At 40.6% G+C, this 22844-nt stretch overlaps 2 protein-coding genes across 3 annotated transcripts in view; one reads left to right on the plus strand and one right to left on the minus strand.

Annotated features, from left to right (window-relative positions):
• The first annotated feature begins 2709 nt into the window (after positions 1–2709).
• Positions 2710–8110, plus strand: dnaja2b (DnaJ heat shock protein family (Hsp40) member A2b). The gene is made up of 9 exons (XM_035664654.1): positions 2710–2787; positions 4011–4070; positions 4499–4725; positions 4836–4916; positions 5074–5207; positions 5326–5522; positions 5660–5804; positions 6166–6293; positions 6406–8110. The coding sequence occupies exons 1-9, from the start codon at positions 2710–2712 to the stop codon at positions 6592–6594; spliced, it is 1239 nt and encodes a 412-aa protein (XP_035520547.1). The 3' UTR covers positions 6595–8110.
• A 7067-nt stretch (positions 8111–15177) lies between these two features.
• kcp (kielin cysteine rich BMP regulator) overlaps positions 15178–22844 on the minus strand; it is a 27221-nt gene continuing 19554 nt past the window's right edge. For both annotated transcript variants that reach the window (XM_035665498.1, XM_035665497.1), the window contains 16 exons: positions 22825–22844; positions 22651–22744; positions 22405–22578; positions 22223–22305; positions 21726–21846; positions 21554–21636; positions 21279–21378; positions 21073–21161; positions 20185–20287; positions 19942–20084; positions 19525–19697; positions 18277–18388; positions 18091–18192; positions 17849–18013; positions 17441–17741; positions 15178–15865 (listed from right to left, as the gene is read on the minus strand). The exon at positions 22825–22844 is cut by the window's right edge and continues 81 nt beyond it. In XM_035665498.1, the coding sequence (XP_035521391.1) occupies positions 15645–15865; positions 17441–17741; positions 17849–18013; positions 18091–18192; positions 18277–18388; positions 19525–19697; positions 19942–20084; positions 20185–20287; positions 21073–21161; positions 21279–21378; positions 21554–21636; positions 21726–21846; positions 22223–22305; positions 22405–22578; positions 22651–22744; positions 22825–22844 (2084 nt within the window). In that variant the 3' untranslated portion in view covers positions 15178–15644. The remainder of the gene's footprint in view (positions 15866–17440; positions 17742–17848; positions 18014–18090; positions 18193–18276; positions 18389–19524; positions 19698–19941; positions 20085–20184; positions 20288–21072; positions 21162–21278; positions 21379–21553; positions 21637–21725; positions 21847–22222; positions 22306–22404; positions 22579–22650; positions 22745–22824) is intronic.

Genomic DNA, 22844 nt, shown 5'->3' on the forward strand with positions numbered 1-22844 from the left:
TATTTTTCATCTTATTCATACAATCAAATTTTTGAGCTTCACTGTGCAGAAATATGTATATGACTTTGACACTAGAAGGATGTTTTCATGTTCATCTGCTGAAAGTGGAAAGTTTGAATTTAAGGAACGGGGCCTATGAGCACGATTTGTGACATCACAAATAGTCTGATCAGTCCTGGTCAGGATGCAATGTATACAAGTGTGATGTAAAAACTTGAAGCCACCAGTGCACATACACTAAGAATGGATTTTGCAGTGAAGTAGGAGACATCTTTCAAAATGTGCATATTCATAGATTATGGAATTTTTAATGTGGTAGAAAGAGTAGATTCCTTTTTTAAGGATTTTAATTTAAAAGCTAGACTTTTCTTTGCAGAAAAACACAGACACACATTGTTCCAAGCAGACTATTTTTATGTCTTAATACATGACTGGAGGGGATGTTAAACTGTACTAATAATAATCCCTGCCAAAAACAAAGCAGAGTCCAGGTACTCTGTACGCTAGTTGTGGAGGAAATATTCTGTGGAGATAATTTACTTAAAAGTGTGTAGAATGTAATGTCTAGTTACAAAGCTGCACATTGCAACCTATTGAAAAACATCTTAGACTTCTAAGCACGTAGGAGAAACAACAGTGCAAAACTTGCAAAAAACGTGAAAGGTTGTGGAGTAAAAAGTGGAGTATTTTTCTATGAAATCTAGTGGGGTCGAGGTATAAAGTAGCATAAATGGCAATAAAGTAAAGTACAAGAAGCCTACCTCAAAATTGTACTGAACACTACTTAAGGCCTAAAGGATACTTTCCACAATTTATGTAGGATTATGTATTTCCTCTGCCCCTCAATTTCTGCAGAATATTGATAATCCTTAAGGTATGGTACTATTTGAAAAGTCAGAAAGTTGCTGTATAACCAGAAGACATTAGACTTTATAGCGTCAGGGTTAGGGTGCTGATGATGAAAATCAAAATGAAATAGCAAAGCTTAAAGGTTGGAAATGTCCTGCCACTAGATGTCACACTAAAGCACAACATCTCAGACCAAAACAAATGAGTACGTCTCACCAGTAATTTTACCTTGCAGATAATCGTAAAACACAGAACAGAAACAAAATAAAACTCATCAGAATCATCTTTGATAGTATTTACAACAATCGCCAACGCTTGTTTGGTCGAAATAAACCCTTAATTCACAAAGTTATGTTTGCAAAACGGGCTGCAATCGCTGCAAGGTAATCCTGCACCCGTTGAAGTACATCCACTAAAGTGCTTGTATTTGACACAGACAGGCTCGCACTGTTAAGTGTCTGACAACATTATGGAAAGGATTTCTACAAAGATAGACCTATTGTTTAACCATAAACAGCTGTTATATCGCTCACCACCAGACTCCATAGACAAAACATTTAATTTTAGCTTGCAGCGTATATGTTTGCTGCTATATGAATGTTCTAAGTAAATAACCTTTAAAGCTGTTTATTAACGAGCAGAAAACAGGGGCCCTATGGTTGCAATGCTCCTTAAGAGTCTGACTAACCAAATTTAGGCCACAATTTGAGTCCCCAAAACACATTTAAGACATTCAATAGATCTTTCAGATTGACCTTCCTTAGATAAATGCTGGTATTCTCTGGATACTTCAAGATGTGGGGATATATCAAAAAATTCACTCATAGGGGAACTTTGAACTTCAGACAGTGCAGTGTAGCTTATTCCACTTTATCTACATACAAATGCAATTTCTGGTGATTAATGGACACATTTGAATAAATGTTTGCAGCAGGTGTTTTAACTGTCACAATCAGAATCAGGTAGTAAGTTTTACACGAACAAGGAATTTGTCTCCCACAAAAATAAAGTACTATTTAAATGTATATAAAAAAGAAAGATAAAGATAGAAAGATCTAAACTGTGCGGGAAAGCTATTTACAATGTGCACGATAGAAAATATCATATCCTCATAGCCTCATGTACATAAAGAAACCTGCATGTAAACATTTATTTCAGCATCCTTTGCACTCTGCAGTATTGTCTACTGTCAACAAATGTTATTTTTGTTGTTTGTTTATATATGTACACACAGACTACTAGATACATATATATGTGTAGTGTATAACTGTACATAGTAGTTTAACTGTAGATAGTAGTTTATATATAAGGTTGTTTAAAAAAAATTTGAATACTTTTCTGTTGCATAAATGTAAAATACATTGAATTTACCGTTCTCCCCAACGTAGACACATCCATAGGTCTACGTGTCTCGTATTTTTTCCCCCTTCAAATTGCAATGTTTTGTATTAAAAACCCTTAATATGTGTGCCCATCCTGGCCAATAAAAAGGGGATTCCAGATTCCAAATCCTCTGCATTAGATTGAGAATAAAAAAGTGTAAGATCGCATTTCAACCCCCTAATGTACGCGCATGTGCATTCATACCATAGCTAAAAAAATAAAGACGTGATGAATTTTAGGGTGGGAAAAAAAAGAGAGAGGAATACTCAAGAAAATAATAACAATACAACTCATATTAATACATTCCCGTAACTGCTTTCGCATTTGCACGGTCGCTGCTTTTTGGCATCTGTTTCCGAGTGGGTGTTTGTGTCTCTGTCGTAGTATCTGGCAGCCCCGGTTCAATCCCAGCCGGTGAATCTTGCGTCGGCTCGTCTCTCCGCAGCCAGAAGGTCTCTGTGTAAACCGGCCAGCATCATGGCGAGCGTCGTGGACACGAAGCTGTACGACATCCTGGGAGTTTCACCGTCTGCCTCTGAAAACGAACTGAAAAAGGTACGCACCCGCTCCCGAAACGAATGGGGAAATGTACTGAAGTGAGAGAATGATTAAAAGACAAGAGAGGGAAGAGAGGCCACCGGTGAAATGTGGCCTACAAACAAGATGAGATGCACCGCAGTAGCTTAGCACGGAAGCTAAGCTAAGCTAACATAGATAACTGCTCACTACTTCGTGGCACGGCTTTTTTTATTATTTATTTTTTTAAATAAAAGCAATTAAAGCTAGCTTTACTCGTTGTGATTGGCGAAAGTGTGTGCAGTACTTTTCACCGTGTCTGTGTAAATTAGAAAAATGGAACGAAGCCAGCCGGAAAAACCAAGAAATACTCTGGTGACCACGAGTGTGATAACGTTAGCTTTACCGGCTACCAACGTTACATTCCAGCAAATAGCCATCGCCAAGTCGAGCAGTAACGACGCAAGTACAGTCAGCCAAACGGCTCATCTGAGGTGAAAATAAATAAATAAACAGCAAGAATAGAAATATACTTGTGTGTTTATGGCGCTGGGTTAACATTTTTGGTGAAACTAAACGTGGTGTGAGATTAATCTGGAGTTTGATTTACTGGCTCACGTTAATTTCAGACACCGCGCAGCTAACTACTGTTACTTAGCGTAGTTAGCAACACACACGTCGCTGACAAAGTCCATTCAAACATCAGACAGTTGTTACAAATTGTTTATAATACACAAACCCGACGGTCGGATTGAGGCGTTTTACCATGTAGTTACCACCTTGTTTGTTGGTTTTATGTCCTGTAATTTAAACTAATCCAATAACTCGATAACTGTAGTTCGATCTTTATTACTAAGTATTGTAAAATAATCGGCTGTCATCCCCAAAATATAATATGCTTGGTGGTAGCAACTAACTAAACTAACGACTGTGTGATTTTAATTTTTAAAAAACCTTTTTTTTTATGTCAAAATAAAGTGCTTTTAGTAGTATGACAGTAGATTATCCCAGCTGGTAAAGCAGGTAAAACTCAAAAGATGAAGATTTTCGTGAGTGTGTGAGATGTCAAAGGCAGCGATGCTCTTGCCGGTGTCCTGATGTTTTTGACAGCAGGCCCACAAGTCAAGCCCTGGGCTTGTAAGGCTGGTAAGGACAGGTAATATACTTAGTGATTTTGCTTGCGGAGCTTTTTAACTAAGTTGGCACCTGAGCTCAGGGCGCTCACACAGCTTTGTTCACGTTGATATTTTGATTTGTTGCAGGCCTACCGCAAATTGGCCAAGGAGTACCATCCTGACAAGAACCCTGATGCTGGAGACAAGGTATGATGCACCAAAGCGGGTTAAGGTAACCGCAGCAGCACCACAGTGAGCGAAATAATCAACAGCAGCAATTCAATCGCTCAACAATTGGGACCAAGATATGATGGCAACTTTGTTTGTCATGATCACACGGCCCAGCTCTTTGAGGATTAATGCAAGGTGCAGATAAGAGGACTGAACGTGAAGCGCTTCTCCCTCGAGAAAAGGGCCTCTGTTTTTGATTTGTGCTGCTCTCTGCCTCAGAATCTGCAAGAACACGACTCGAGAGACTCGACTGTCTTTTTCATTTCTTTTTGCTTTGTAAGAAAGGCTCATCAAAAACAAAAGTAGTTGACTCTTTTTGCTGTGATGTACTGTATTTCTTTGTGTCCTACACTGTGTCAAGCTTATTCGATTGTTGTGTGTTTTTTTTTTTTCCCATTTTCCAGTTTAAAGAAATCAGTTTTGCGTATGAGGTACTGACAAACCCGGAGAAGAAGGAGCTTTACGATCGCTATGGAGAACAGGGGCTACGGGAGGGAGGAGGCGGAGGGCCTGGCATGGACGATATCTTCTCTCACATTTTTGGTGGAGGACTGTTTGGGTTCATGGGGGGACAGGGCAGAGGACGCAACGGAGGCAAGAGGAGAGGAGATGACATGGTGCACCCTCTGAAGTAAGTCCGGCACTTTAATGCAGTTTGGGTGCTTCAAGTGGAAGTTAAAATGTAATGTGTTATATATTATATTGTTATAATCTAACTCGCGTAACTCTTTTGTCATACAGAGTTTCTCTTGAAGACCTCTACAATGGCAAAACCACCAAACTGCAGCTCAGTAAGAATGTGCTGTGTGGTGCCTGTAATGGGTGAGTTTGTTTAGGTTGTGTCATTTTAATTATAAAAAAAACAACATTATATTGATCGATGGTGTCGAATCCCTGATGGAGGATCTGTAATTGCAGTAATTTTGTCAGATAGAAATTCCTTTTTTAACAGTGATGATTTCCTTTTTGCCCCTTTTAGTCAGGGAGGTAAAGCAGGAGCAGTTCAGAAGTGTGTGGCCTGCAGAGGACGAGGTATGAGAATCATGATTAGACAGCTGGCCCCTGGGATGGTCCAACAGATGCAGTCCGTCTGCACAGACTGCAATGGAGAGGGTAATATGTTCATAAACACCCACATACTGACTTTATTTATAAGACTTATTGAAAATAGACAATAATGAGCACAGCAGTTCTTTGAAACTATTCCATTTCTGTATGTGTGCTCGTGCAGGTGAGGTGATAAACGAGAAGGACCGCTGCAGAAAGTGCGAGGGTCATAAGGTGTGTAAGGAGACTAAACTTCTGGAGGTGCATGTGGACAAAGGCATGAGACATGGACAGAAAATCACATTTTCTGGGGAAGCTGACCAAGCACCAGGCGTAGAACCAGGAGATATAGTCCTCGTGCTGCAAGAGAAAGAACATGAGGTAAAAAAAACAACAACAACAATGTGTTTACATCATTATCATGGCTAGGAAGATAATAATAATTGTTATTTAGGAGATGTTTCTATATTTATTTGTAACAACCTAAGCAACAAATCTGTGATTTCAATCTAAATCAGGAATTCCGCCGTGAAGGCAGTGACCTTCACATGGTCCAACGTATCGGCCTGGTTGAGGCCCTGTGTGGCTTCCAGATGACTGTCACACACCTCGATGGACGTCAGTTGCTTGTCAAATACCCACCTGGCAAGATCATCGAGCCAGGTAAACATGTCTTCATACAGCATTTATTCATTTTAGGTCTGATATGTTCGTGACTTTCCTGCTTTTTTTGGTTTGCTCTGATAAACGCTGTAGTGTTTAAAAGACGATTACTCTTATATACTCTGATATACTCAGGCAGATCCACTTAAACAGGGAGTAACAGCAGAAATATTGCTTACAAAACTGAGCACAGCGAGAAACGAGCATCCTCCATGATGAACATTTAAATCACATCCTATTGTGAAAGTGGTATTTAATGCCTAGTTTGTAAATGCTTGACAGTTCTCTAGCTTGTGTCTCATACCATAAGATCCTCATGCATGGCTTTACACCGTTTTGTTGGTTTGTGTTTGTGTGGCAGGCTGTATTCGGATGGTGAAGGGAGAGGGAATGCCTCAGTACAGAAACCCATTTGAGAAGGGAGACCTTTACGTCAAGTTTGACGTCCAGTTCCCTGAAAACAACTGGATTAGCGCAGAAAAACTGAATGTGAGTGACAATCATTAAACATCCCAATTTGCACAATTTTACCTCCCATGAAGTTAAAATGACTGTGGTGTCATGATGTTTTCTGTTTTTTAATTCAAATAATCTCTTTCAGGAACTCGAGTGCTTGCTGCCTGCTCGTGCTGAGAATCCTGTTATAGCAGCAGATGCAGAGGAAGTTGACCTGACAGATTTTGACAGGAGTCAAGGGTCAGGAGGTGGAGCCAGGAGAGAGGCCTACAATGATAGTTCAGATGAGGAAGGGGGCCACCATGGCCCAGGGGTGCAGTGTGCACACCAATAGAAAGACTCATACATAAAAACATGCACACACATAAACGCATAAACACATGAACATCCCTTGAGTCCCATTGCTAACACCATTCAAGACTTGGCGCACATACACGCACATTTCTCTCCTTTCATGATATTTTCATGAAAAAGAGAATATACACAAATACATATACACGTATATCCACCCTCCTCAGTTCCATGGTGCCCATAAGTCAGAGATATGCTGGATGTGTGACGACCATTTTGTGTTTATGGACAGTAGTGCTCATCAAAGCCTCCAGCAAGAAGGTGGTCTCAGTCTCAGAGGTTCACTGACTGAACTAGACTTGGACCTCCTGTTTTCATTCTAGGCTTTTACCTTTCACTGTGGGAAACACCAGTCTAGTGTATAAAATGCAAATATTGTTGACTATCTTGTTTAAGGTGTAGTTTAGTCTATCACACAGCGCATGCTGCTTTCTTGCTGAAGATCTTGCACATGTAGATCCAGGGTTCGGACACTACAGAGAAATCTGACACCACACCTGTGTCACCGCTATTGAAGTGCCCTGCTATCATAAGAGCTGACCTGATTACAGCCCTAAAAGTGTGTCCTCTGTACAGCCTGCTGAGAACCGCACATGTTTAACCCCCTGCATCCTCTAAAGTGATCTGTCATATTTTGGAAAATTGGACTGATTCTGTTTAGTCCCCAGCGTTCACATTGCTAGAATATTAAAGTCCTGAGTATAATGCATCTGTCAGCCAGGCACCATGTTTTCTTAGTTTGAAATTTAAGCTTGTTTGTCTTTGTTGGTTTGAATGTTAGTGTGTTCGAGACCACAGAACTTGAACCTAAGTTGTGTACTCTTCATTTGATATGAGGACACGCTCGTCATGTACTTAGTATGTATGTGTGTAATGCGGTGGCTCTGTGTGTGTGAGCTGCTGTGGAATGTTCCAGCTTTGTTAGGGTGATAGGTATCCCTGCTTTGTATTGGACTGCAGTGTGAGTGGACACTATATAGGATCAATTAAATAGGAAAAAAACATAATCTTTTATTTGCTGAGAATCTCCCACTTAGACATTTTCCCTCTTACCAGGACAGAGATCCTCCTCTGTTGCAGGAAATCCATTGGGCCTGCACCAACCCTCTCTATTATACATATCTCCCCATTGTAGAGTTGTTAGCCAAACTTCCATTCTTTGAAATGTTACAATATTCCCATTCCCATAAACCTGTAAATAAATACAGCCCCAGTCCATAGGTGCATTCAAAGTCTACAGTCGTGTCATTCGTCTAGTCACATTATTTCTTACACAAGTGAGTAATGGCCAACAGTGCCAATATAAGAGTTAGTTCACATGAAGAGGAGTTGGTGGAACCTCTGTAGACTGTTAACATGCACCTCTGTGACTCATTATGTATGTAATTTAGGCCACACGGGGGTAATGTGTACACAACCGAAAGGGGTCATTGATAAATGACATTACTGTTGATGCTTATGTTTGTCAAGATGATAATTAAACTGTATAATACACAGTACACGTTTGAGATTGTTTTATTTCACACAACCTGAATTCTCAAGATCTTTTGTAATGACCACAGAGAGGGAAGCCACTTATTCATCAAAATCTGCAGCATTTCACTTGAACAAAGAAGAATATTATCTGATTTTAAATAGTTAAGAAACCTTTTGTGGTATTTTTGTGAGCTGAAGTTGTCTGTTAGACAATGTTGACAGCCATTTAAGACTTAAGACATTCATTTTAAGCAATAGTTTTTCAGTCTTCATCATCTATGTCTCTGCTCTGGAGCGCTACTGGGCCCAGGAGTTCCTTAAATCCTGCAGTATTCCTAAAGAATAAAAAGGGGAATAGAGGGTATGGTGGTTAACATTAATGTGGTGTTTCCTGTCTAATCCAAAGGAGCGTCTTTTACCTGTCTCGTTTGGACTGCATGACATAGGATCGTTCTCTTCTCAGCTGCTCCAGTCGCTCTCTGACAACTGTCTTCTGATGGTTCTTATCCTCCTAAAACACAAAAGTAATGTCGATAATACAAAACCTGGATCAGATTATGAAGACTGATTGCTTAAACATACAGTATTTTACCTGTGGTAGATCTTGTGTGAGGTGCCTCAGCCTGTCTGTGTGTTTCAGGCCAAGCAGGTCTTCCTCTGCCTTTCTGTTCTGGATGATCGACAGACGCTCCTGAACCTGAAAGACAAAACTGTCAGAGTGATATGTCACCTCTGCCTCTCACTGACAATAACCTGAATACTCTTTCACTGCCCCTCAATCCACCTTTCTGTAGGAAGTTGTCTTTCTCTCACCCTCAGCAGTTGTCTCTCTCTGTCTCTCTGCTGCCTCTGTTCAACCTTTCTTTGCATGTCCACCAGGTTGCGCATTGTCCTCTCCCTTTCCATTGCAGAGACTGGTTCTGTGGTGCTCTCTCTCTCCATGATTGTCGATTCCCGCTCTGCGGGGCTACAGTCAACCTTTACAACAGCAAACAGCAGATTGCTTAAAAATAAGTAGGACGTTTAATATGCACAAACACAGCACGAATGTATAACAGCACACTGACAGTCAGGGTGGGCCTACAGGGCTGCCGGGGGAGCTCGGCTCCACTTAATAAGACAAGCTCCCCTGAAGACATGATTTTGGGGGGTCTCTAAAATATTGACAATGCTATTTTTGGTTGTTGTTCAGTTGTTGTTTTTTGTATTTTCATCATCATCAAGCATAAAATTAGGCTATTATTGATGTATGAATCATGCATTAGGGTGATTCATCACCACTATCATCCACTTTACTAAGGATATGCTGTTCTTGGCATCGACATTGAAGCGTGGCAGTGCAATATCATAAATTAAACTGCACTTTCGCTCAAAGATCAGAACAACTTTTTTTAGTCCCACTCAGTCATAGTTAGTTATAGTTGGCACACTGCTTACTGTGGCTTGTGAATCATATTTCTGGTCCTCAGCGTGAGCGGGTTCGGGCCCTCTCAGGTCCCATGACTCTGGTGCTGCAGGACACATTTCCACCTCAACACCTTCATTTTCCACATTGGCTGTCTCATTGTTCAGTCCAGGGCAAAGGTCACCAGCATGCCGCTTAATCTCAGGAGGGTCAACCAAGAGATGTGGCTGTACTGCCTCCAGGGTCTCTGCTACCAAAGCATGTGTTGGAAGGTCACATTCAGACACAGCTTCTCTTGTTCTGTCCTCCAATGTTAACTAATGAGAATATAAAAGGGAAGAAATCAGATGCATGACATAGTAATACACTGTTTCATGATCTGCTTTACACTTACAGAGTACCTGTCCTACTATGTTGCACTGCTGGTCTGTAGACAGTGTGTCAAGATGACCTGTGGAATCAGAGTGGAAAAGAGTGGGTTTCAGATCTTCTCTATCTCTGTCTCCCAAAGTCTCCACACACTGCATGTTCTCAGTTGTGCTGTTTATGTTACTTGGTTGGACTTGGGTCTTGCTCACAACATCCCAGCTCTGTCCTGCAGCCTCTGCCTCACAGTCTGTGTCCTCCTCTGTTGGTTTGCTCCAAGCAAGGGTGATCAGGGAGCCCTGTTTCTCATAGCTCTGGGGGCTCTTTGTTGCCCCACACTCTCCTTCCTGTGGTCCTGCCTCTGCATCGAGACTCTGATGAGCATTACTTGCTGCATCTGATACGCACAAGATCTCCAAGTAGGGCAGGTCCTCCATGGCCACTACACAACCTGGGGTAATGCAAAGTATTGTAATTGTGGCTGTGAGTGTATGGCATGTATGTTGTATATATGCCTGTATTTTGAGTTACCTATACAGACGTCCTGTTTGTCAGTCCCATCTGCAACTTGCACCTGATTCAGTTCTCTACTCTCACTTCTGACTGAATTGACAGTTGAAGCTTCAGCTGGTTCACCACTGCTGTTTTGAGCATCGACCGGTCCACTGCAGCGGGACTGAGCTGCAATTTGCTCATTGCTGCTATTTTCAGTCAAGTTTGAAGAAGGAGTGAGTATAAGAGGGGTATCTGAGATCAGGAGTTGGAGTAGGTTGGTGTAGCGCTGTGCTTGAAGTTCAGATTCATACTCATCTCGCAGAGCCTGGACATGCTGTACACTCTAACACAGACAAGAAAGAGTGTGCGTTATTGTGGAATTTTTTTTAAATGGTTGCTATGGTTGCCTTGACTCACCTTGTCCATCAGTGCCAGCAGTAATGCAGAAGCTTGGACTTCCTGGAGCTCCATTAGATGGGTCAAGAGGAGCAGAGAACAGTCCTCCAGCTGGTGTTTACCGCTTATGCTTGTGTGCGTTTGGGGCTGGAGTTGTGGCTGAGGGTTTGTTTGCTTTATGGGGGTCTGAGTCTCATTGCATCCATGCAGGCTGACACGGATTTGCCTCAGCCTTTTTATACAGCCATTTCTTAAAGCAGCCTGATTGGGACCATCTGCATAGGAAACAGGATAAGATAGATGAGGGCAATACAAAAGATGTGCAGCAGAAAAAGAAGAGAATATTGATTTACCCTCCTTCGGAAGCACTCTGCAACCTGGCTCTTGCAAATCCTCTAGGGAGACCCTGTGTACCAGCTTGACCAGGTGCTTCCTCTCCTGCTCCTGAGTCAGCACCAGCAACTGCAACACTGCCTGCTGTGACAGGGGCAAAGTTGTTGTTCTACTGCTGAAATAAGTACTGTAGTGTTTTTCTTTTAGCATGCACTGCCTATGTCAGAGCAGATTTTACAATACCTGCTGTGGTGACAACAAAATAAAGTCTTTCTTTCGCTCTTCCTCTTCACCAAGTAGCCAAAGGGCCGCCCGTTCTGCTCTGCATGGACACTTAACATGTGGCCTGAACAGATACACAAGGGACACACAGTATACAGTTTAAACTGAGCATACAAGGGCTTACAGCAATAGCAATAACCAATTTTCATTTCCAGTGCTGAACTGTTAGTTTCACTGTTTGTGTTTGTTGGCTCACCACATCTCCCAGGACTGCCGAGCAGCCAGAAGGGCGCTGTACGACATTTGTTCTCTCTGAGCTCTTAAAGTTGCCAACCTGATGTATAGACACAGCAGTCTCAAGCTCTCCCCATCAAGCCTGGAAAGCAAAAGATTAATGAATCAACTCCATCCAGATCTGGTTAGAACCATATACAAGTCCATGTGTGTCAAATCTGGAATAAAAATCCTGACATTCCTTGCATTAGTGTTAAGCTGCTTTAGGCACAAGGGGAGCAAGATCTTAGAATAAGTCAGTATAATTATTATAAGATTATTATAATTATTCTGAAGTCAAGCATGTGGGGTAGACAACTCATGTGACATTATCTGGATTTTCTTACTGTGTAGACCGAACAGTGGCTTATTCACAGTAGGTTCAAATTTATGTGATCTTGAGCTGATATGTTTTGAAAGTATTTACCTCTCGCCCAGGACTGTTAGTGTGTCCCTTTCATGTTGACGAAATGTGTGTAACTCATACAAGAGCGAAAGGGCAGACCAAGACCGCTCCCTGTACTCAGAATGGCTTCCAGAAGATGCTCCCAGACAGGCCCTGCAGGAGATTAACCTCTATTATACTTCTGTTTGATGTCCATTAAAGAAAAATGGCAGGCAGTTTTGTAATGTGTACTTTAATTTTACACTATCTGTGTTTTCGTACATGGAAGGAGGAGAGTTTCCTAGATTGGAATCATTACAATCATTTACACTTTTTTATTTCGGTGTAGTTTTGGGATGAAAAATACTGTTGTATTTAACTTTGATTGTAGTTTTGTTTTTAATTTAAGATCTTTAAGTATAATCATTTTTTATTTCATCTTGAACTTACAATAACAACCTTGGTGCATGTGTGTTACCTGTATATCCTGAATGCTCCTGGCAACTCAGCCAAACGGAGCATGTCACCTGACTCCAACACCTCATCTGCCAGATCCTCCAGCTCCTCCTCTTCCATGTGTTGTTGCCATGGCAACATGGTCTCCCACATATTCGGAGCTGTGGTGTCACCAAAAAATAACCACATACCATACTCTATGATGCTGAGTAAGCTTTACATCAAGTTATGAGACTGTTCTCTGTGTTATATTGTGACAACAGAAACTTTTCCTTACTGTAGTGCTCCTGGAGCATTTCCGTGTAAAGTAAGTGGGTCACCACATCATACTTCACTTCCACTAATAGGAGGATGTCTGACAGGGTGACAAAGCCCCAGGCCGGACTTCTAACCCCGAGGCTTTGGCTCTGCCGGGAAGACTGCAATATACTCTGTACACCCTCTGATGCCAATCTAAGAAAAAACACATACCAACATCATAATTACAGTAAATAAGCCCTTCAGTGTATAAAGAGAAACATTTAACATTACACAAAAGTGTTTCTTGTTTCAAGCTGTAATTTTTTTTTTTTTCTTAAAGTTAGGCAATATTGCAATGTGTAACTAATCAGTTAAATGATATTATGTAACTTTTGAAAGAAGAAAAAAGACATTCTTACTTGGTCTGGTATGACCAGTATTTCATGGTGGTTTATGTCAGCTGACTTAGTCTGATTTCAAGGGCAATCCGACCAAATCCGACACCAGGAATTAATAATAACTATATAGAAATCTTCTTGCTGATGGTTTTGTTTGTTAATATGGGTCATATTGAGGCATCAGTATTAAACTGAGAATGTTTCATAACCAGTTAAAACCCCTTGTTGTACATCTAAGTTAAGAAAAAGTATTAGTATAAGTAATTTGGGGCCTTTCAGGTGTTGAATAATTGCCTTATTACACGTGCAGCATGGTAATGCTGTAAATGTCAATGCATCACATTTTGAGTTTATCCTACTTATTAATGTGCAAAGTAACTAGAAACTTAACCCTTTAAACATAATGTAGTGGAGTAAAACATTTAATATTTTCCTCTGTACTCTGGTAGAATCAAAGTATCAAGTACTGTATTATAAAAAGGAATTTACTATAGAATTGTATTTGAGCAACTTCTTAAACTTAAGATTCTCACCTGGCCCAGCACTGCCTGGCCGCCTTTGTAAGCCTCATCACACGTCTCACACTCCCATACAGCTCTTTGTTCCCCACCGGTCTCTCCCTCTATTCATGTAGAAAGTAAATGTAATTATAAACAGAAAAATTGCTTCCATGCAGAAGGAAATCTGCCACACAATAAGTACATACCTGTATACTGTCTGTGTCAAAGGGGCATGACTTTAAAGATCCTGAATTGGATCGGTGGTGAGCTTTTATGAAAGTATTTGGGTCTGTGCTTTGGTGCAGGCAATTCAGCACATGAGGATCGATGATGACTGGCTTGTCCATCGCATACAGAGTGTTGGGATTTCCAACATTTCGCAGCTGCAGGTCCCAGTAGAGCTGTAAATAGCAATATTGACTCTTAGTAGCGATTCATATCATATTTTGGTCAGTTGGTTTCTCTCACACTCTCATATGAAATTCAGAGGAAAGAAAGGCAATCGATTGATTACCTTTTCCTTCTTTTTCCTCTCCCTTTCCATTTCTAGGAGAACATCCAACACATTTTCACCAACACAGGACCAGCTTTTGTCACCTTCTGCAATCTGAAACAGATACAGGAACACAGGAGTATTCCTTAATAAGAAATGGAAAATTGATTCAATGATTGATGTTTGTTGTTTGAAATATGTCTGAGTTACCTTCTTCATCGCTGCATGTGCTTCATCGGTGTCAGAGGGAACATGAAACACTTTGAGGTAGAGGAGACTCACATCTTCAGAGGTGAACTCTGCTCCGACAGACTTTCCCAGGAATTGGTAGAGACCAGCGATACAATCCTGAAGGAAAATGCAAAGACATTAGTCATAGTTTACACATGGAAAACAACAGCAGCTCTCCCCCAACATCAAAACATCTTACCTGCTCCATGTTTCCTCCACTGCAGACTGATAAATTATATAGGCTATTACTATGGTTACAGCACTTCTCTGGACAAACAGCTGGATCAGGTTACCAAGCAACAAAAGTGACAGTGTATCTGTCAGAGGGAGAGTGAAATGTGATGCGTGACTACGTGATGCATTACACCTGTGTGAAACGAGTTCTGTAACACTGAACTGTTAGTGAGAGTTGGCCCCAGCTTGTAAATTGTATATTATACATTACATTGCCTGTCACATACAGCATATGTCATGAATCTTCATGAAAAAACATCCGCTGGTGAGATCATGGTAACACCGTATTTTACAGGTTTTTACAGGAATACCTATATAATTAGGACTAATTATGAAAATAGAAACATGACACTGTTCTTTTAGTTGGGATTTATAGTAGTTAGTTGAGTGTGTAAGCAACAGGAATTTCCTTGAAAGAAGTGGTATATTAAATCCCATGACCATTCATTGAACATTCAGCTGACACAAGCAATTAATTAGATTAATTAATTAGACATGTACCCATTTAACATTTTATCTAAATTATTTTACCTATAGTTAATACCAAATTACATATTTCTTTCCATGAACCTTCATAGGAAATGGAAGTAAAACAACATAATACTCTTCATGAATAATGTATTTAATCTTTCAGAATCATTCAGAAAATAAAAACACCACAAATATTAGTCAATCATTTGTTTATTTGTACGATGAGAACAAAAAAAGGAGTACCTGAGATTATGTGGCTTACTGTATGTACAGTCAGACATTGCACTGTACTGCAATAAACCTGTACAGTAAATAATCTAACCTGTGGACAATATCTCATATGTGAGTAAAACACAACAGGTAGGGACAATGCCAGTGAACATGTGACATTAAAACGACAAACCCTTGTGTAGTATAAATATTCAGTGCTACATATAACAATATAACAATGTGTATAAAAACTCTAAAATGCACATCGTAATTCACATCAGTCAATGTGTTAAAACCACAGATCATGGAGGTTCATCTGTTGGGATATTTTTCCATTTTTCCAAACTTCGGTGTACAGTGATAGAAGGCTTGTGCAGTCCTTGAGTGGATTGAATATTATTAGAGGTGGCAGTGCATATGTGTCCACTTGAAAGTGAGCAGTTCAAGCATTATGAGGGGTTGCCATGAATGATCTTGGGGCACTTTTCTGGCTGTATGCAGTAGTTGTTGTGTAGAACCAGCCCAGCGGGACACTGGCATCCTGGTACACAGGGTTTGAAGCAGTGGCTCTCTATCACCCCCAGTGGTACGTCAACGTTGAAGCAGGTTACGGGACACGGGGGTCCGCACTCATCAAACACAAAGCCCCTCTCCACTGGACAGCCAACAGCTGGGGAAGACAGCGACAGAGAAAAAAACAATGCAAGACTGAGAACATTGTGAGGGTGTGACTTCTGTTGACCTTTACTGGTGACCAGTAGGTATTAGCAGGTGTCAGACACCAAAAGGACCACTGTTTCCAAAAAGAAAACTGTCTAGAAATAGTGTAATAGAATATGTAGTAACAATAAAATTCTCACTTATCAGTCCTTATCTTTCTTATTGTTAAACAATCATAAAATACATGTTTAAAGCCCTTGGAAACCTTTCAAATGTGTCTTTCAAGATAACAATTAATATATTGTGACAAAATAAGCACAGTAAACAGTAAAAGTTTGTTTTTAGAAAAAACAACAACATTATTATACATTCATTTAGTTTAAAACGCAAAAACTGTGTTTAATATCACTCCCTACTTTTTTGAGTGTTTGGGTTCTTGGTTAAGATTATTTCTTTCTTACTTTTATTGGATGGTGACTGGTAGAGGTAGACAGCAAATCAGGAGAAAGGAAATGGAATCGAACTGGCAGCAGTTGCAATGATGCAGCCATGTGGCATGTGCTGTAATCATTTGGCTACCACGTGTTTGAGTTCTTAGTGTGAAATTTATGTACTTTAATGTGTCCTCAAAAACAATGGAAGGAAAAAAATTGTGTCAGTGGCATGTACACTACTTTCTGCTAACAATACCACAAAGCAACCCTTACAGTATCTGTCAGAAAATGACAATGATTAACAATGATCTCATTCTACTGCTCACTATAAAGTTACTACTGAGTGTCTGTGTGTGCAGTCAAGTGTAGTGCCAACTGGCAAAACTTCCCTCATATATGTCAATACAGGACATATATTAAGTATTGTTGATCAGTGAAACAGAGTCTCTACTCATCTGGGATTTTTATTTGGGATTTAAGCATTTTCGATCCAAAGCCATCAGTCTGCACCTCCGTCAACTGTCAACAACGCCTACACTGAACCTCTAAACAGACATAAAACTGCATTGATCACAGAGCCTGACAAACACCAGCAATACTAGATAAACAGCCCTAAACACAGCTGTTGGGAGCTGAGCTATCTTACCTTAAAACAGGTGTTTATTCCTGCAGTTTCAGCACAAAACCACCCACCGTCTTATTAAATTCCAGGGCTCTGACCAGATAGCTAGATATTGCTAATCATGCACTCTGCGCTAACTGGGTGGTATAAAACATTTTGTGCAGTTTGAGGCACAAAAACAACTTCACATGTTTATCTTGTCATAGGCTCTCAAACATTGTGGTTTGTTTTCTACCCCCTGCGCTCTGTGTGGGTGAGGTTATGATCAGTTGGATTTGACAGTGGTTTGGCAACATAAGCAAACAACCCCCCAGACAGTCACAAAATAGTTTGATTCAAACGTTGCTTACTTGGGATTGGTACACATAAGTAAGCGCCATTACCTTTCACCAACCCAGGTTTCCAATCAGTAAAGACAAATACAGAAATCTCTCACATGAAATAACGAAGACTAACTGACTTTTCTTACATGCTCATCATAAGAAGCTGTTGTTATCAGGGTCTTTACAGTTGAGCATGTTTTACTTACCACACAGTGATGGGCTCCTCCATTGCAATTTGACTCCAGCCTCTCTGCACTGACTGGCATAGGCCTCCAGTGTGTCACACAGACACTCATCAGTATTGGCCCCGCAGGCACAGAGGTCGTACACACAGGCTCCGTACCAAGGTTCAGGAGGCACCACACGATGGCATGGCTTAAAAACAGCAGACTTCAGGACCTTACAGCGAGCATTAGCCCCTTTCTTGGCCTGGTAGCCTGCGTCTTTACAGGGGTCGACATCCTCACCAGGACGACAGGATGAGAGGGAGTGGCTACTATTTGTGACCTAAAATGTGAGAAACAGTTGTTTGACTTTGACTTGACTTTTTGTATGATCATTTTATTTTATTTCCTTCTATATGTCTCTCTATTTCTTCTATGTTTTTATTTTACCCTCCAGCTGTTGCCAAAGTCAGACTCCGATAGGCTAATTCGTCCGCTGGGCATTCGGAGATCATCCTGGTAGTAGTTGTTGAAGTTTCCACAGAGGCCACAGGTGTGGCCCTTATAGCTGCCTGGCACACTCACTTCTAGATGTGAACGACCGCTCCACAGGACCTGAAGGTGGACCAGCGGGTGTGTAAGTGTGTGTCAAAACAAAGACAGTGAGAGATAAAAGAGACAAAAGACCGTACCTTCAGCCCGATGTTAGTGTTGAGTAAGATGGTGTTGGTTTGTCTTTCGACGTAGATGTACGGTTCTCTGAGGAACGGCAAAGTCACAACCTCATCGTTCACCTGAAGAGTGAAAAATTGGCTGAGTGTATGCATAACACAAACATGACTAGATAGAAATCTTTTGCAGTATTTGTACACACTAACCTTCACTACCCAGTCCTGGAGTAGCTGCACTGTGACATCTCCTATAAACACAGTCACCTCTTTAGTCCAGGACACTCCTTTACGTCCACGATCGTCGTTTGTGGCATGAATACTGTATGAACAAAGAGGAGTCATTGAACAGGGCATAAAGAGTGTAGTGATTAACTTATTAATATTTTATAAACTTAAAAAATCTGCTTCTTTATTGAAAGGTCACATGAAATTATATGCTGTTTTGTTGTCTTTTATTGGTATTTTCTTAACGGCAGGAAGCCATAAGTTGTTGCCTCCTGTTCTAGATGTATAAAGTCAAGTCTTTTCTACAGCAGTTTCAAAAGCAAAGCAATTGGAAAAGTAAATGTTTCTGCAAAGTGACACACACACATCAAACTGCTCATGCAAATTATTTCAAGGACGAACACACACTATCTAAGAGTTCCCAAACGTTTTGGCTTGTAATCTCTTAGAGCCCTGAAAAGTATTTATCTCTAACATTTAATATGCATAAATAAATACACAACAATCAAAGTTAAAGGTCAGGAAAACAAATCCTCGGTTATGATTTATTAATACACTCATCAGGACTGTGTGGGCTTTAGTTTCAGCCAATTTGATCAACAGTAGCCTTGAAACATAAGCAAACAACTCCTCAGCTGTGAACACATTTTGATTAAGAAATTGCTAAATCCTGATAGGTGTGTGTAAGTACAGTAAATACTATGACACCATAGTATAGTATAGTATGTAGAAACTGAGGTACACCTATAGGTTGATGGGGGGGATGATGGGGAGTATAGTATAGTAGTTATGAGTAATGTATATGCTGATACTGCCCACTTCACACCAAGAAAACACGAAAAGCACAGAAATGTTCTTAAAAGGGCTAGTAAGTATAGTTATAGTAGGGGTATTAAGAATGATTATTAATCGTATATACTTATTATTACGATAGTAGGGTTATATATTAAACTTAAATATTTTCATGTAAGGCCCCATTACTCATATTAAGAGATGACAGAGAAAATAGGGTTTCAGGGCCTTTAAAACCAAGCAGCGTCTACTTTCAACCCCTCGTTAAAGGCTATTTAACGCAAACATGAGTTGTGAGCGGTTAAACCAATTTCTATTTTAAGAAAACAGAAAGAAGTATGCAATATGTCAAAAGAACAAAGCAACTAGACAAGTAATAGACAAAACATGTCTATGACCATACAGCACTCGCCTCCGTAACCATGGTGACCCACTCACCTGAAGTCTCCGCTCTCACAGTCCTGTGCCAGGATATATGTGCACGCTCCCTGGAAGTGCAGCATGCGGCCATCAAAGGTGCGATAATGAGGGTCGCCAAAGGCAATGCAGGTGGCTGGACGAGGAAGGCAATGAGGACAACACAAACCTGGGACAATGGCTGGCATCTCGTCCTGGGAGCAAAAACACACACACACACACACACACAGACAATGACTGCGTAACTATGAAGAACCCAGGAGACTCAGAGCGAGTGCAGTGCTCTAAGGAGCAGCCAAAGTGCAAAGACTGATGAGTAATGTCATAAATTTAATGTCTCTCTGGAGACTGAAGGTTCAGAACAGCAAGGCATTATGCAAACATTTCAGACTATGATGAAACACAGAGAAAGAGTGTGTGTGTGTTTGTTATACTGACTGTTGCACAGGTGAGGGGAGGGCAGCGTTCACTGTGACAGTGGACATCTCCAGACACACACGTACAACTGGTGCATTCGTCCACATCCCACTGTTCGTTAGAGCGATACACTGTTCCCTGGTACAAACACGACGCCCCTGAGTCTAAAACACATGCACAAAGACACACAAACATGAACAATGTTAAGAAGCACTTTGAACAAGCACTACTACGGACGCCCACTGTATTGGCTGGCAGGGATACCTTGGCATTCATGGCAGCATTTCCCTGGAATCTTCACTTGTTTCTGGTCATTCAGACAAACTGCAGGTAAACACTCTTCAATGCTGCACTCAATATAGCCCAGCTGAGGATCAAACACAGGAAGAACAGATTGCTTTAGAAACAGATGGTCTGAATAATAGATCCGACAACAATTATGGGTCCGGTGGTGGAGAATAATTAAGTACTCACTTGTAATTTACTACAAGTGTTTTTCCTTTTTATGCAAACTCATAATACTATTTGTACTATACACATATGGGGCAGACAAACACTCTGTCTGTCTGGAGGTAAATATTCTTATTTTAAAGTGTGTGTGTGTGCAGTGTTTTTGTAACTGGACTGTTGTGTGTGATTATGTGCTGAGGGAACTCACAGTGGCAGCGAGATCTGTTCCATATACTTTTGCTTCACTCCATTTCACTTTTTACTCCACTACATTAATCTGACTGATTGTACTTGTGAAAAATGTGATCAGATTTTAAAAATATGAAGCCACAGGGTAGTTTCTCAAATTTTATATAGAGTAGTTATTATTAGTTCCACCATGAACAATTACACCATTTAGTACATTTTATGCTAATACTTACTATATTTTTACTTAAGAAAAAAGTAAAAAGAGTATTTTTTTAATATGGTATTACTACTTTTACTTTAAGGTGTGAGGCCTTTAATTAGGTGTAGTTTAGACTGGGACCTGTCCACTTCAGTGACAAATATTATAAAATTCAGTCTTTTCTATTTGGAGAGCTTCATTTTAATATCCATATTAGAACATTGTTTTGAAAAGTGGTGTGAAAATGTTATTATTAGTTGAAGCATTGCATGAGCACTGTCATTATTATCATTATTGTCATTATTAAGACTCACATTACAGGTACATGTGACGCAGTTATCATCGCTGTCTGTCCAGCTGCTGCCGTTGGCCACGCGTCTGTTCTGGCCCTCAATCACACAATCTGTAAGAAACACACGAAAACCGCCACAATAATGGATGTTTTAATGCCAATTAGCCTCCCTTAAAATGTAAAGCCACAGGCAACAGACAACCGGGAAGAAAGACTGTGTTATCTCACCTTTACACACAGGGCAGCATGAGTCCGGAGGGGTGAACTGTTCATTAAGAGGGCAAGTGAGCGGGAGGCAGATGTTGTGTAAGCAGGTCCATGTCAGGTCCTAAATCACAGACACTGTATCACTTTACTGTACAGAATCACATATTTGACTGTACCAACAACCTATATCTCAAGGGGCTTAAATGTCAAACTAAAACTGACTTCATTCTGAGACTTTTTGTCCTTTTTAAGCCAAAAAAGTAAAAGAAATCATATTTTATATGATGTTGATGTACCTTGCACTGGCATGTAAAACAAGGGTCATCAGTCGCCAAGACCTCGTTGCCAATCAGTGCAGCAGTGCAGTTACTGAGAGGCTCTAAACATACACACATACACACACAGAAGCACTCAGTGACAGTGCAGAGATAATACACAGTGTATCACAGACTGCAGTTTAATACTGACGTGCACAGACTGGACAGCAGGAGTCGGGTCCAGAGAACAAGATGTTGCTCTTGGGACAGTCGACCAGACTGGGACACTGCTTTCGGTAACACTTGAGGTGTTGCTCTCCGTCCGGCATCACCTGGGATACACACAGGTTGGATTACAACTACTACTACTACTTCTTCTATTTCAATACCCTCTGCATCTTACATATTTAATACTATTACTACTTTTACCTTTATTAGGAAGTAGGAATTGATTGATTCATCTTATTTATTTTGTTATCTATCTATCTATCATATCTTCTATCTATCTAATCTATCTATCTATCTATCTATCTATCTATCTATCTATCTATCTATCTATGCTGGCCATTTTTTACTATTTTCTGGCGTTTTATCAACTAAAAGATTAATTAATGCATCCATATAAATCTATACAATCGCTAGGTTAACCAGTTAAAGACTAAATGTCACAATCCTGTTTCCAGTTTGTTGGGCGTGTTTGTGTTGTACCTCACAAGTGCAGATCTGACAGGGGTCATCGGCTGGATGGAAACTGTCACCTGGACCATATACACTCCCCTCAAATACACAGTCTACTCAAAAAAACAATCATATAAGATTAACAAGCATCAAAAAGCTTAAAAAAATCATAATATGGAACTTTAATGTACTTTAGATCCATATTTGCTCACCAGCACACACTGGGCAGCACTCCCCGGGCACGCTGATGAAGTTGATGCATGGAGATAGACAGCGTACTTCAGAGCAGGTGGTCACCCCGTCCACACACATGCAGGTCATACAGGGAGTAGAGTCTGCGAACCAGCTACTGCCCTCTATATGCTCCTCTCCTCCATACATACAACCTGAGGGGGGAAATTCAATCAATGGTAAAATGATTTCCCCCCAGTGATTATAATTTTCAGTGATCTGTTTACCTCTACAGCGAGGACAGCAGGTTCCTGGATCAGTCACCTGATGCATACAAAGCAGCTTGGGACATTTAGGAGACGCACACTGCACCTCACCTGCCTGCAAGCAAGACTCAGATTAGCACAACACAAGGAAACGTTCAAATATGGAGGGAAAAAACAGAGATGGAAGAGTCGGACCTGGCAAGTGCAGGTGGAGC

Source organism: Morone saxatilis, unplaced genomic scaffold, assembly GCF_004916995.1.
Source record: "Morone saxatilis isolate NCDOM2014 unplaced genomic scaffold, NCSU_SB_2.0 Contig2, whole genome shotgun sequence".
NCBI lineage: Eukaryota > Metazoa > Chordata > Actinopteri > Moronidae > Morone > Morone saxatilis.

Excerpts from the sequence above, each read along its gene's own strand:
- dnaja2b (XM_035664654.1), top strand. The coding sequence starts at position 2,710 with ATGGCGAGCGTCGTGGACACGAAGCTGTACGACATCCTGGGAGTTTCA. Across the intron at positions 5,208-5,325 it reads CACAGACTGCAATGGAGAGG|GTGAGGTGATAAACGAGAAG; the intron begins GTAATATGTTCA and ends GTGCTCGTGCAG. Across the intron at positions 5,523-5,659 it reads TGCAAGAGAAAGAACATGAG|GAATTCCGCCGTGAAGGCAG; the intron begins GTAAAAAAAACA and ends AATCTAAATCAG.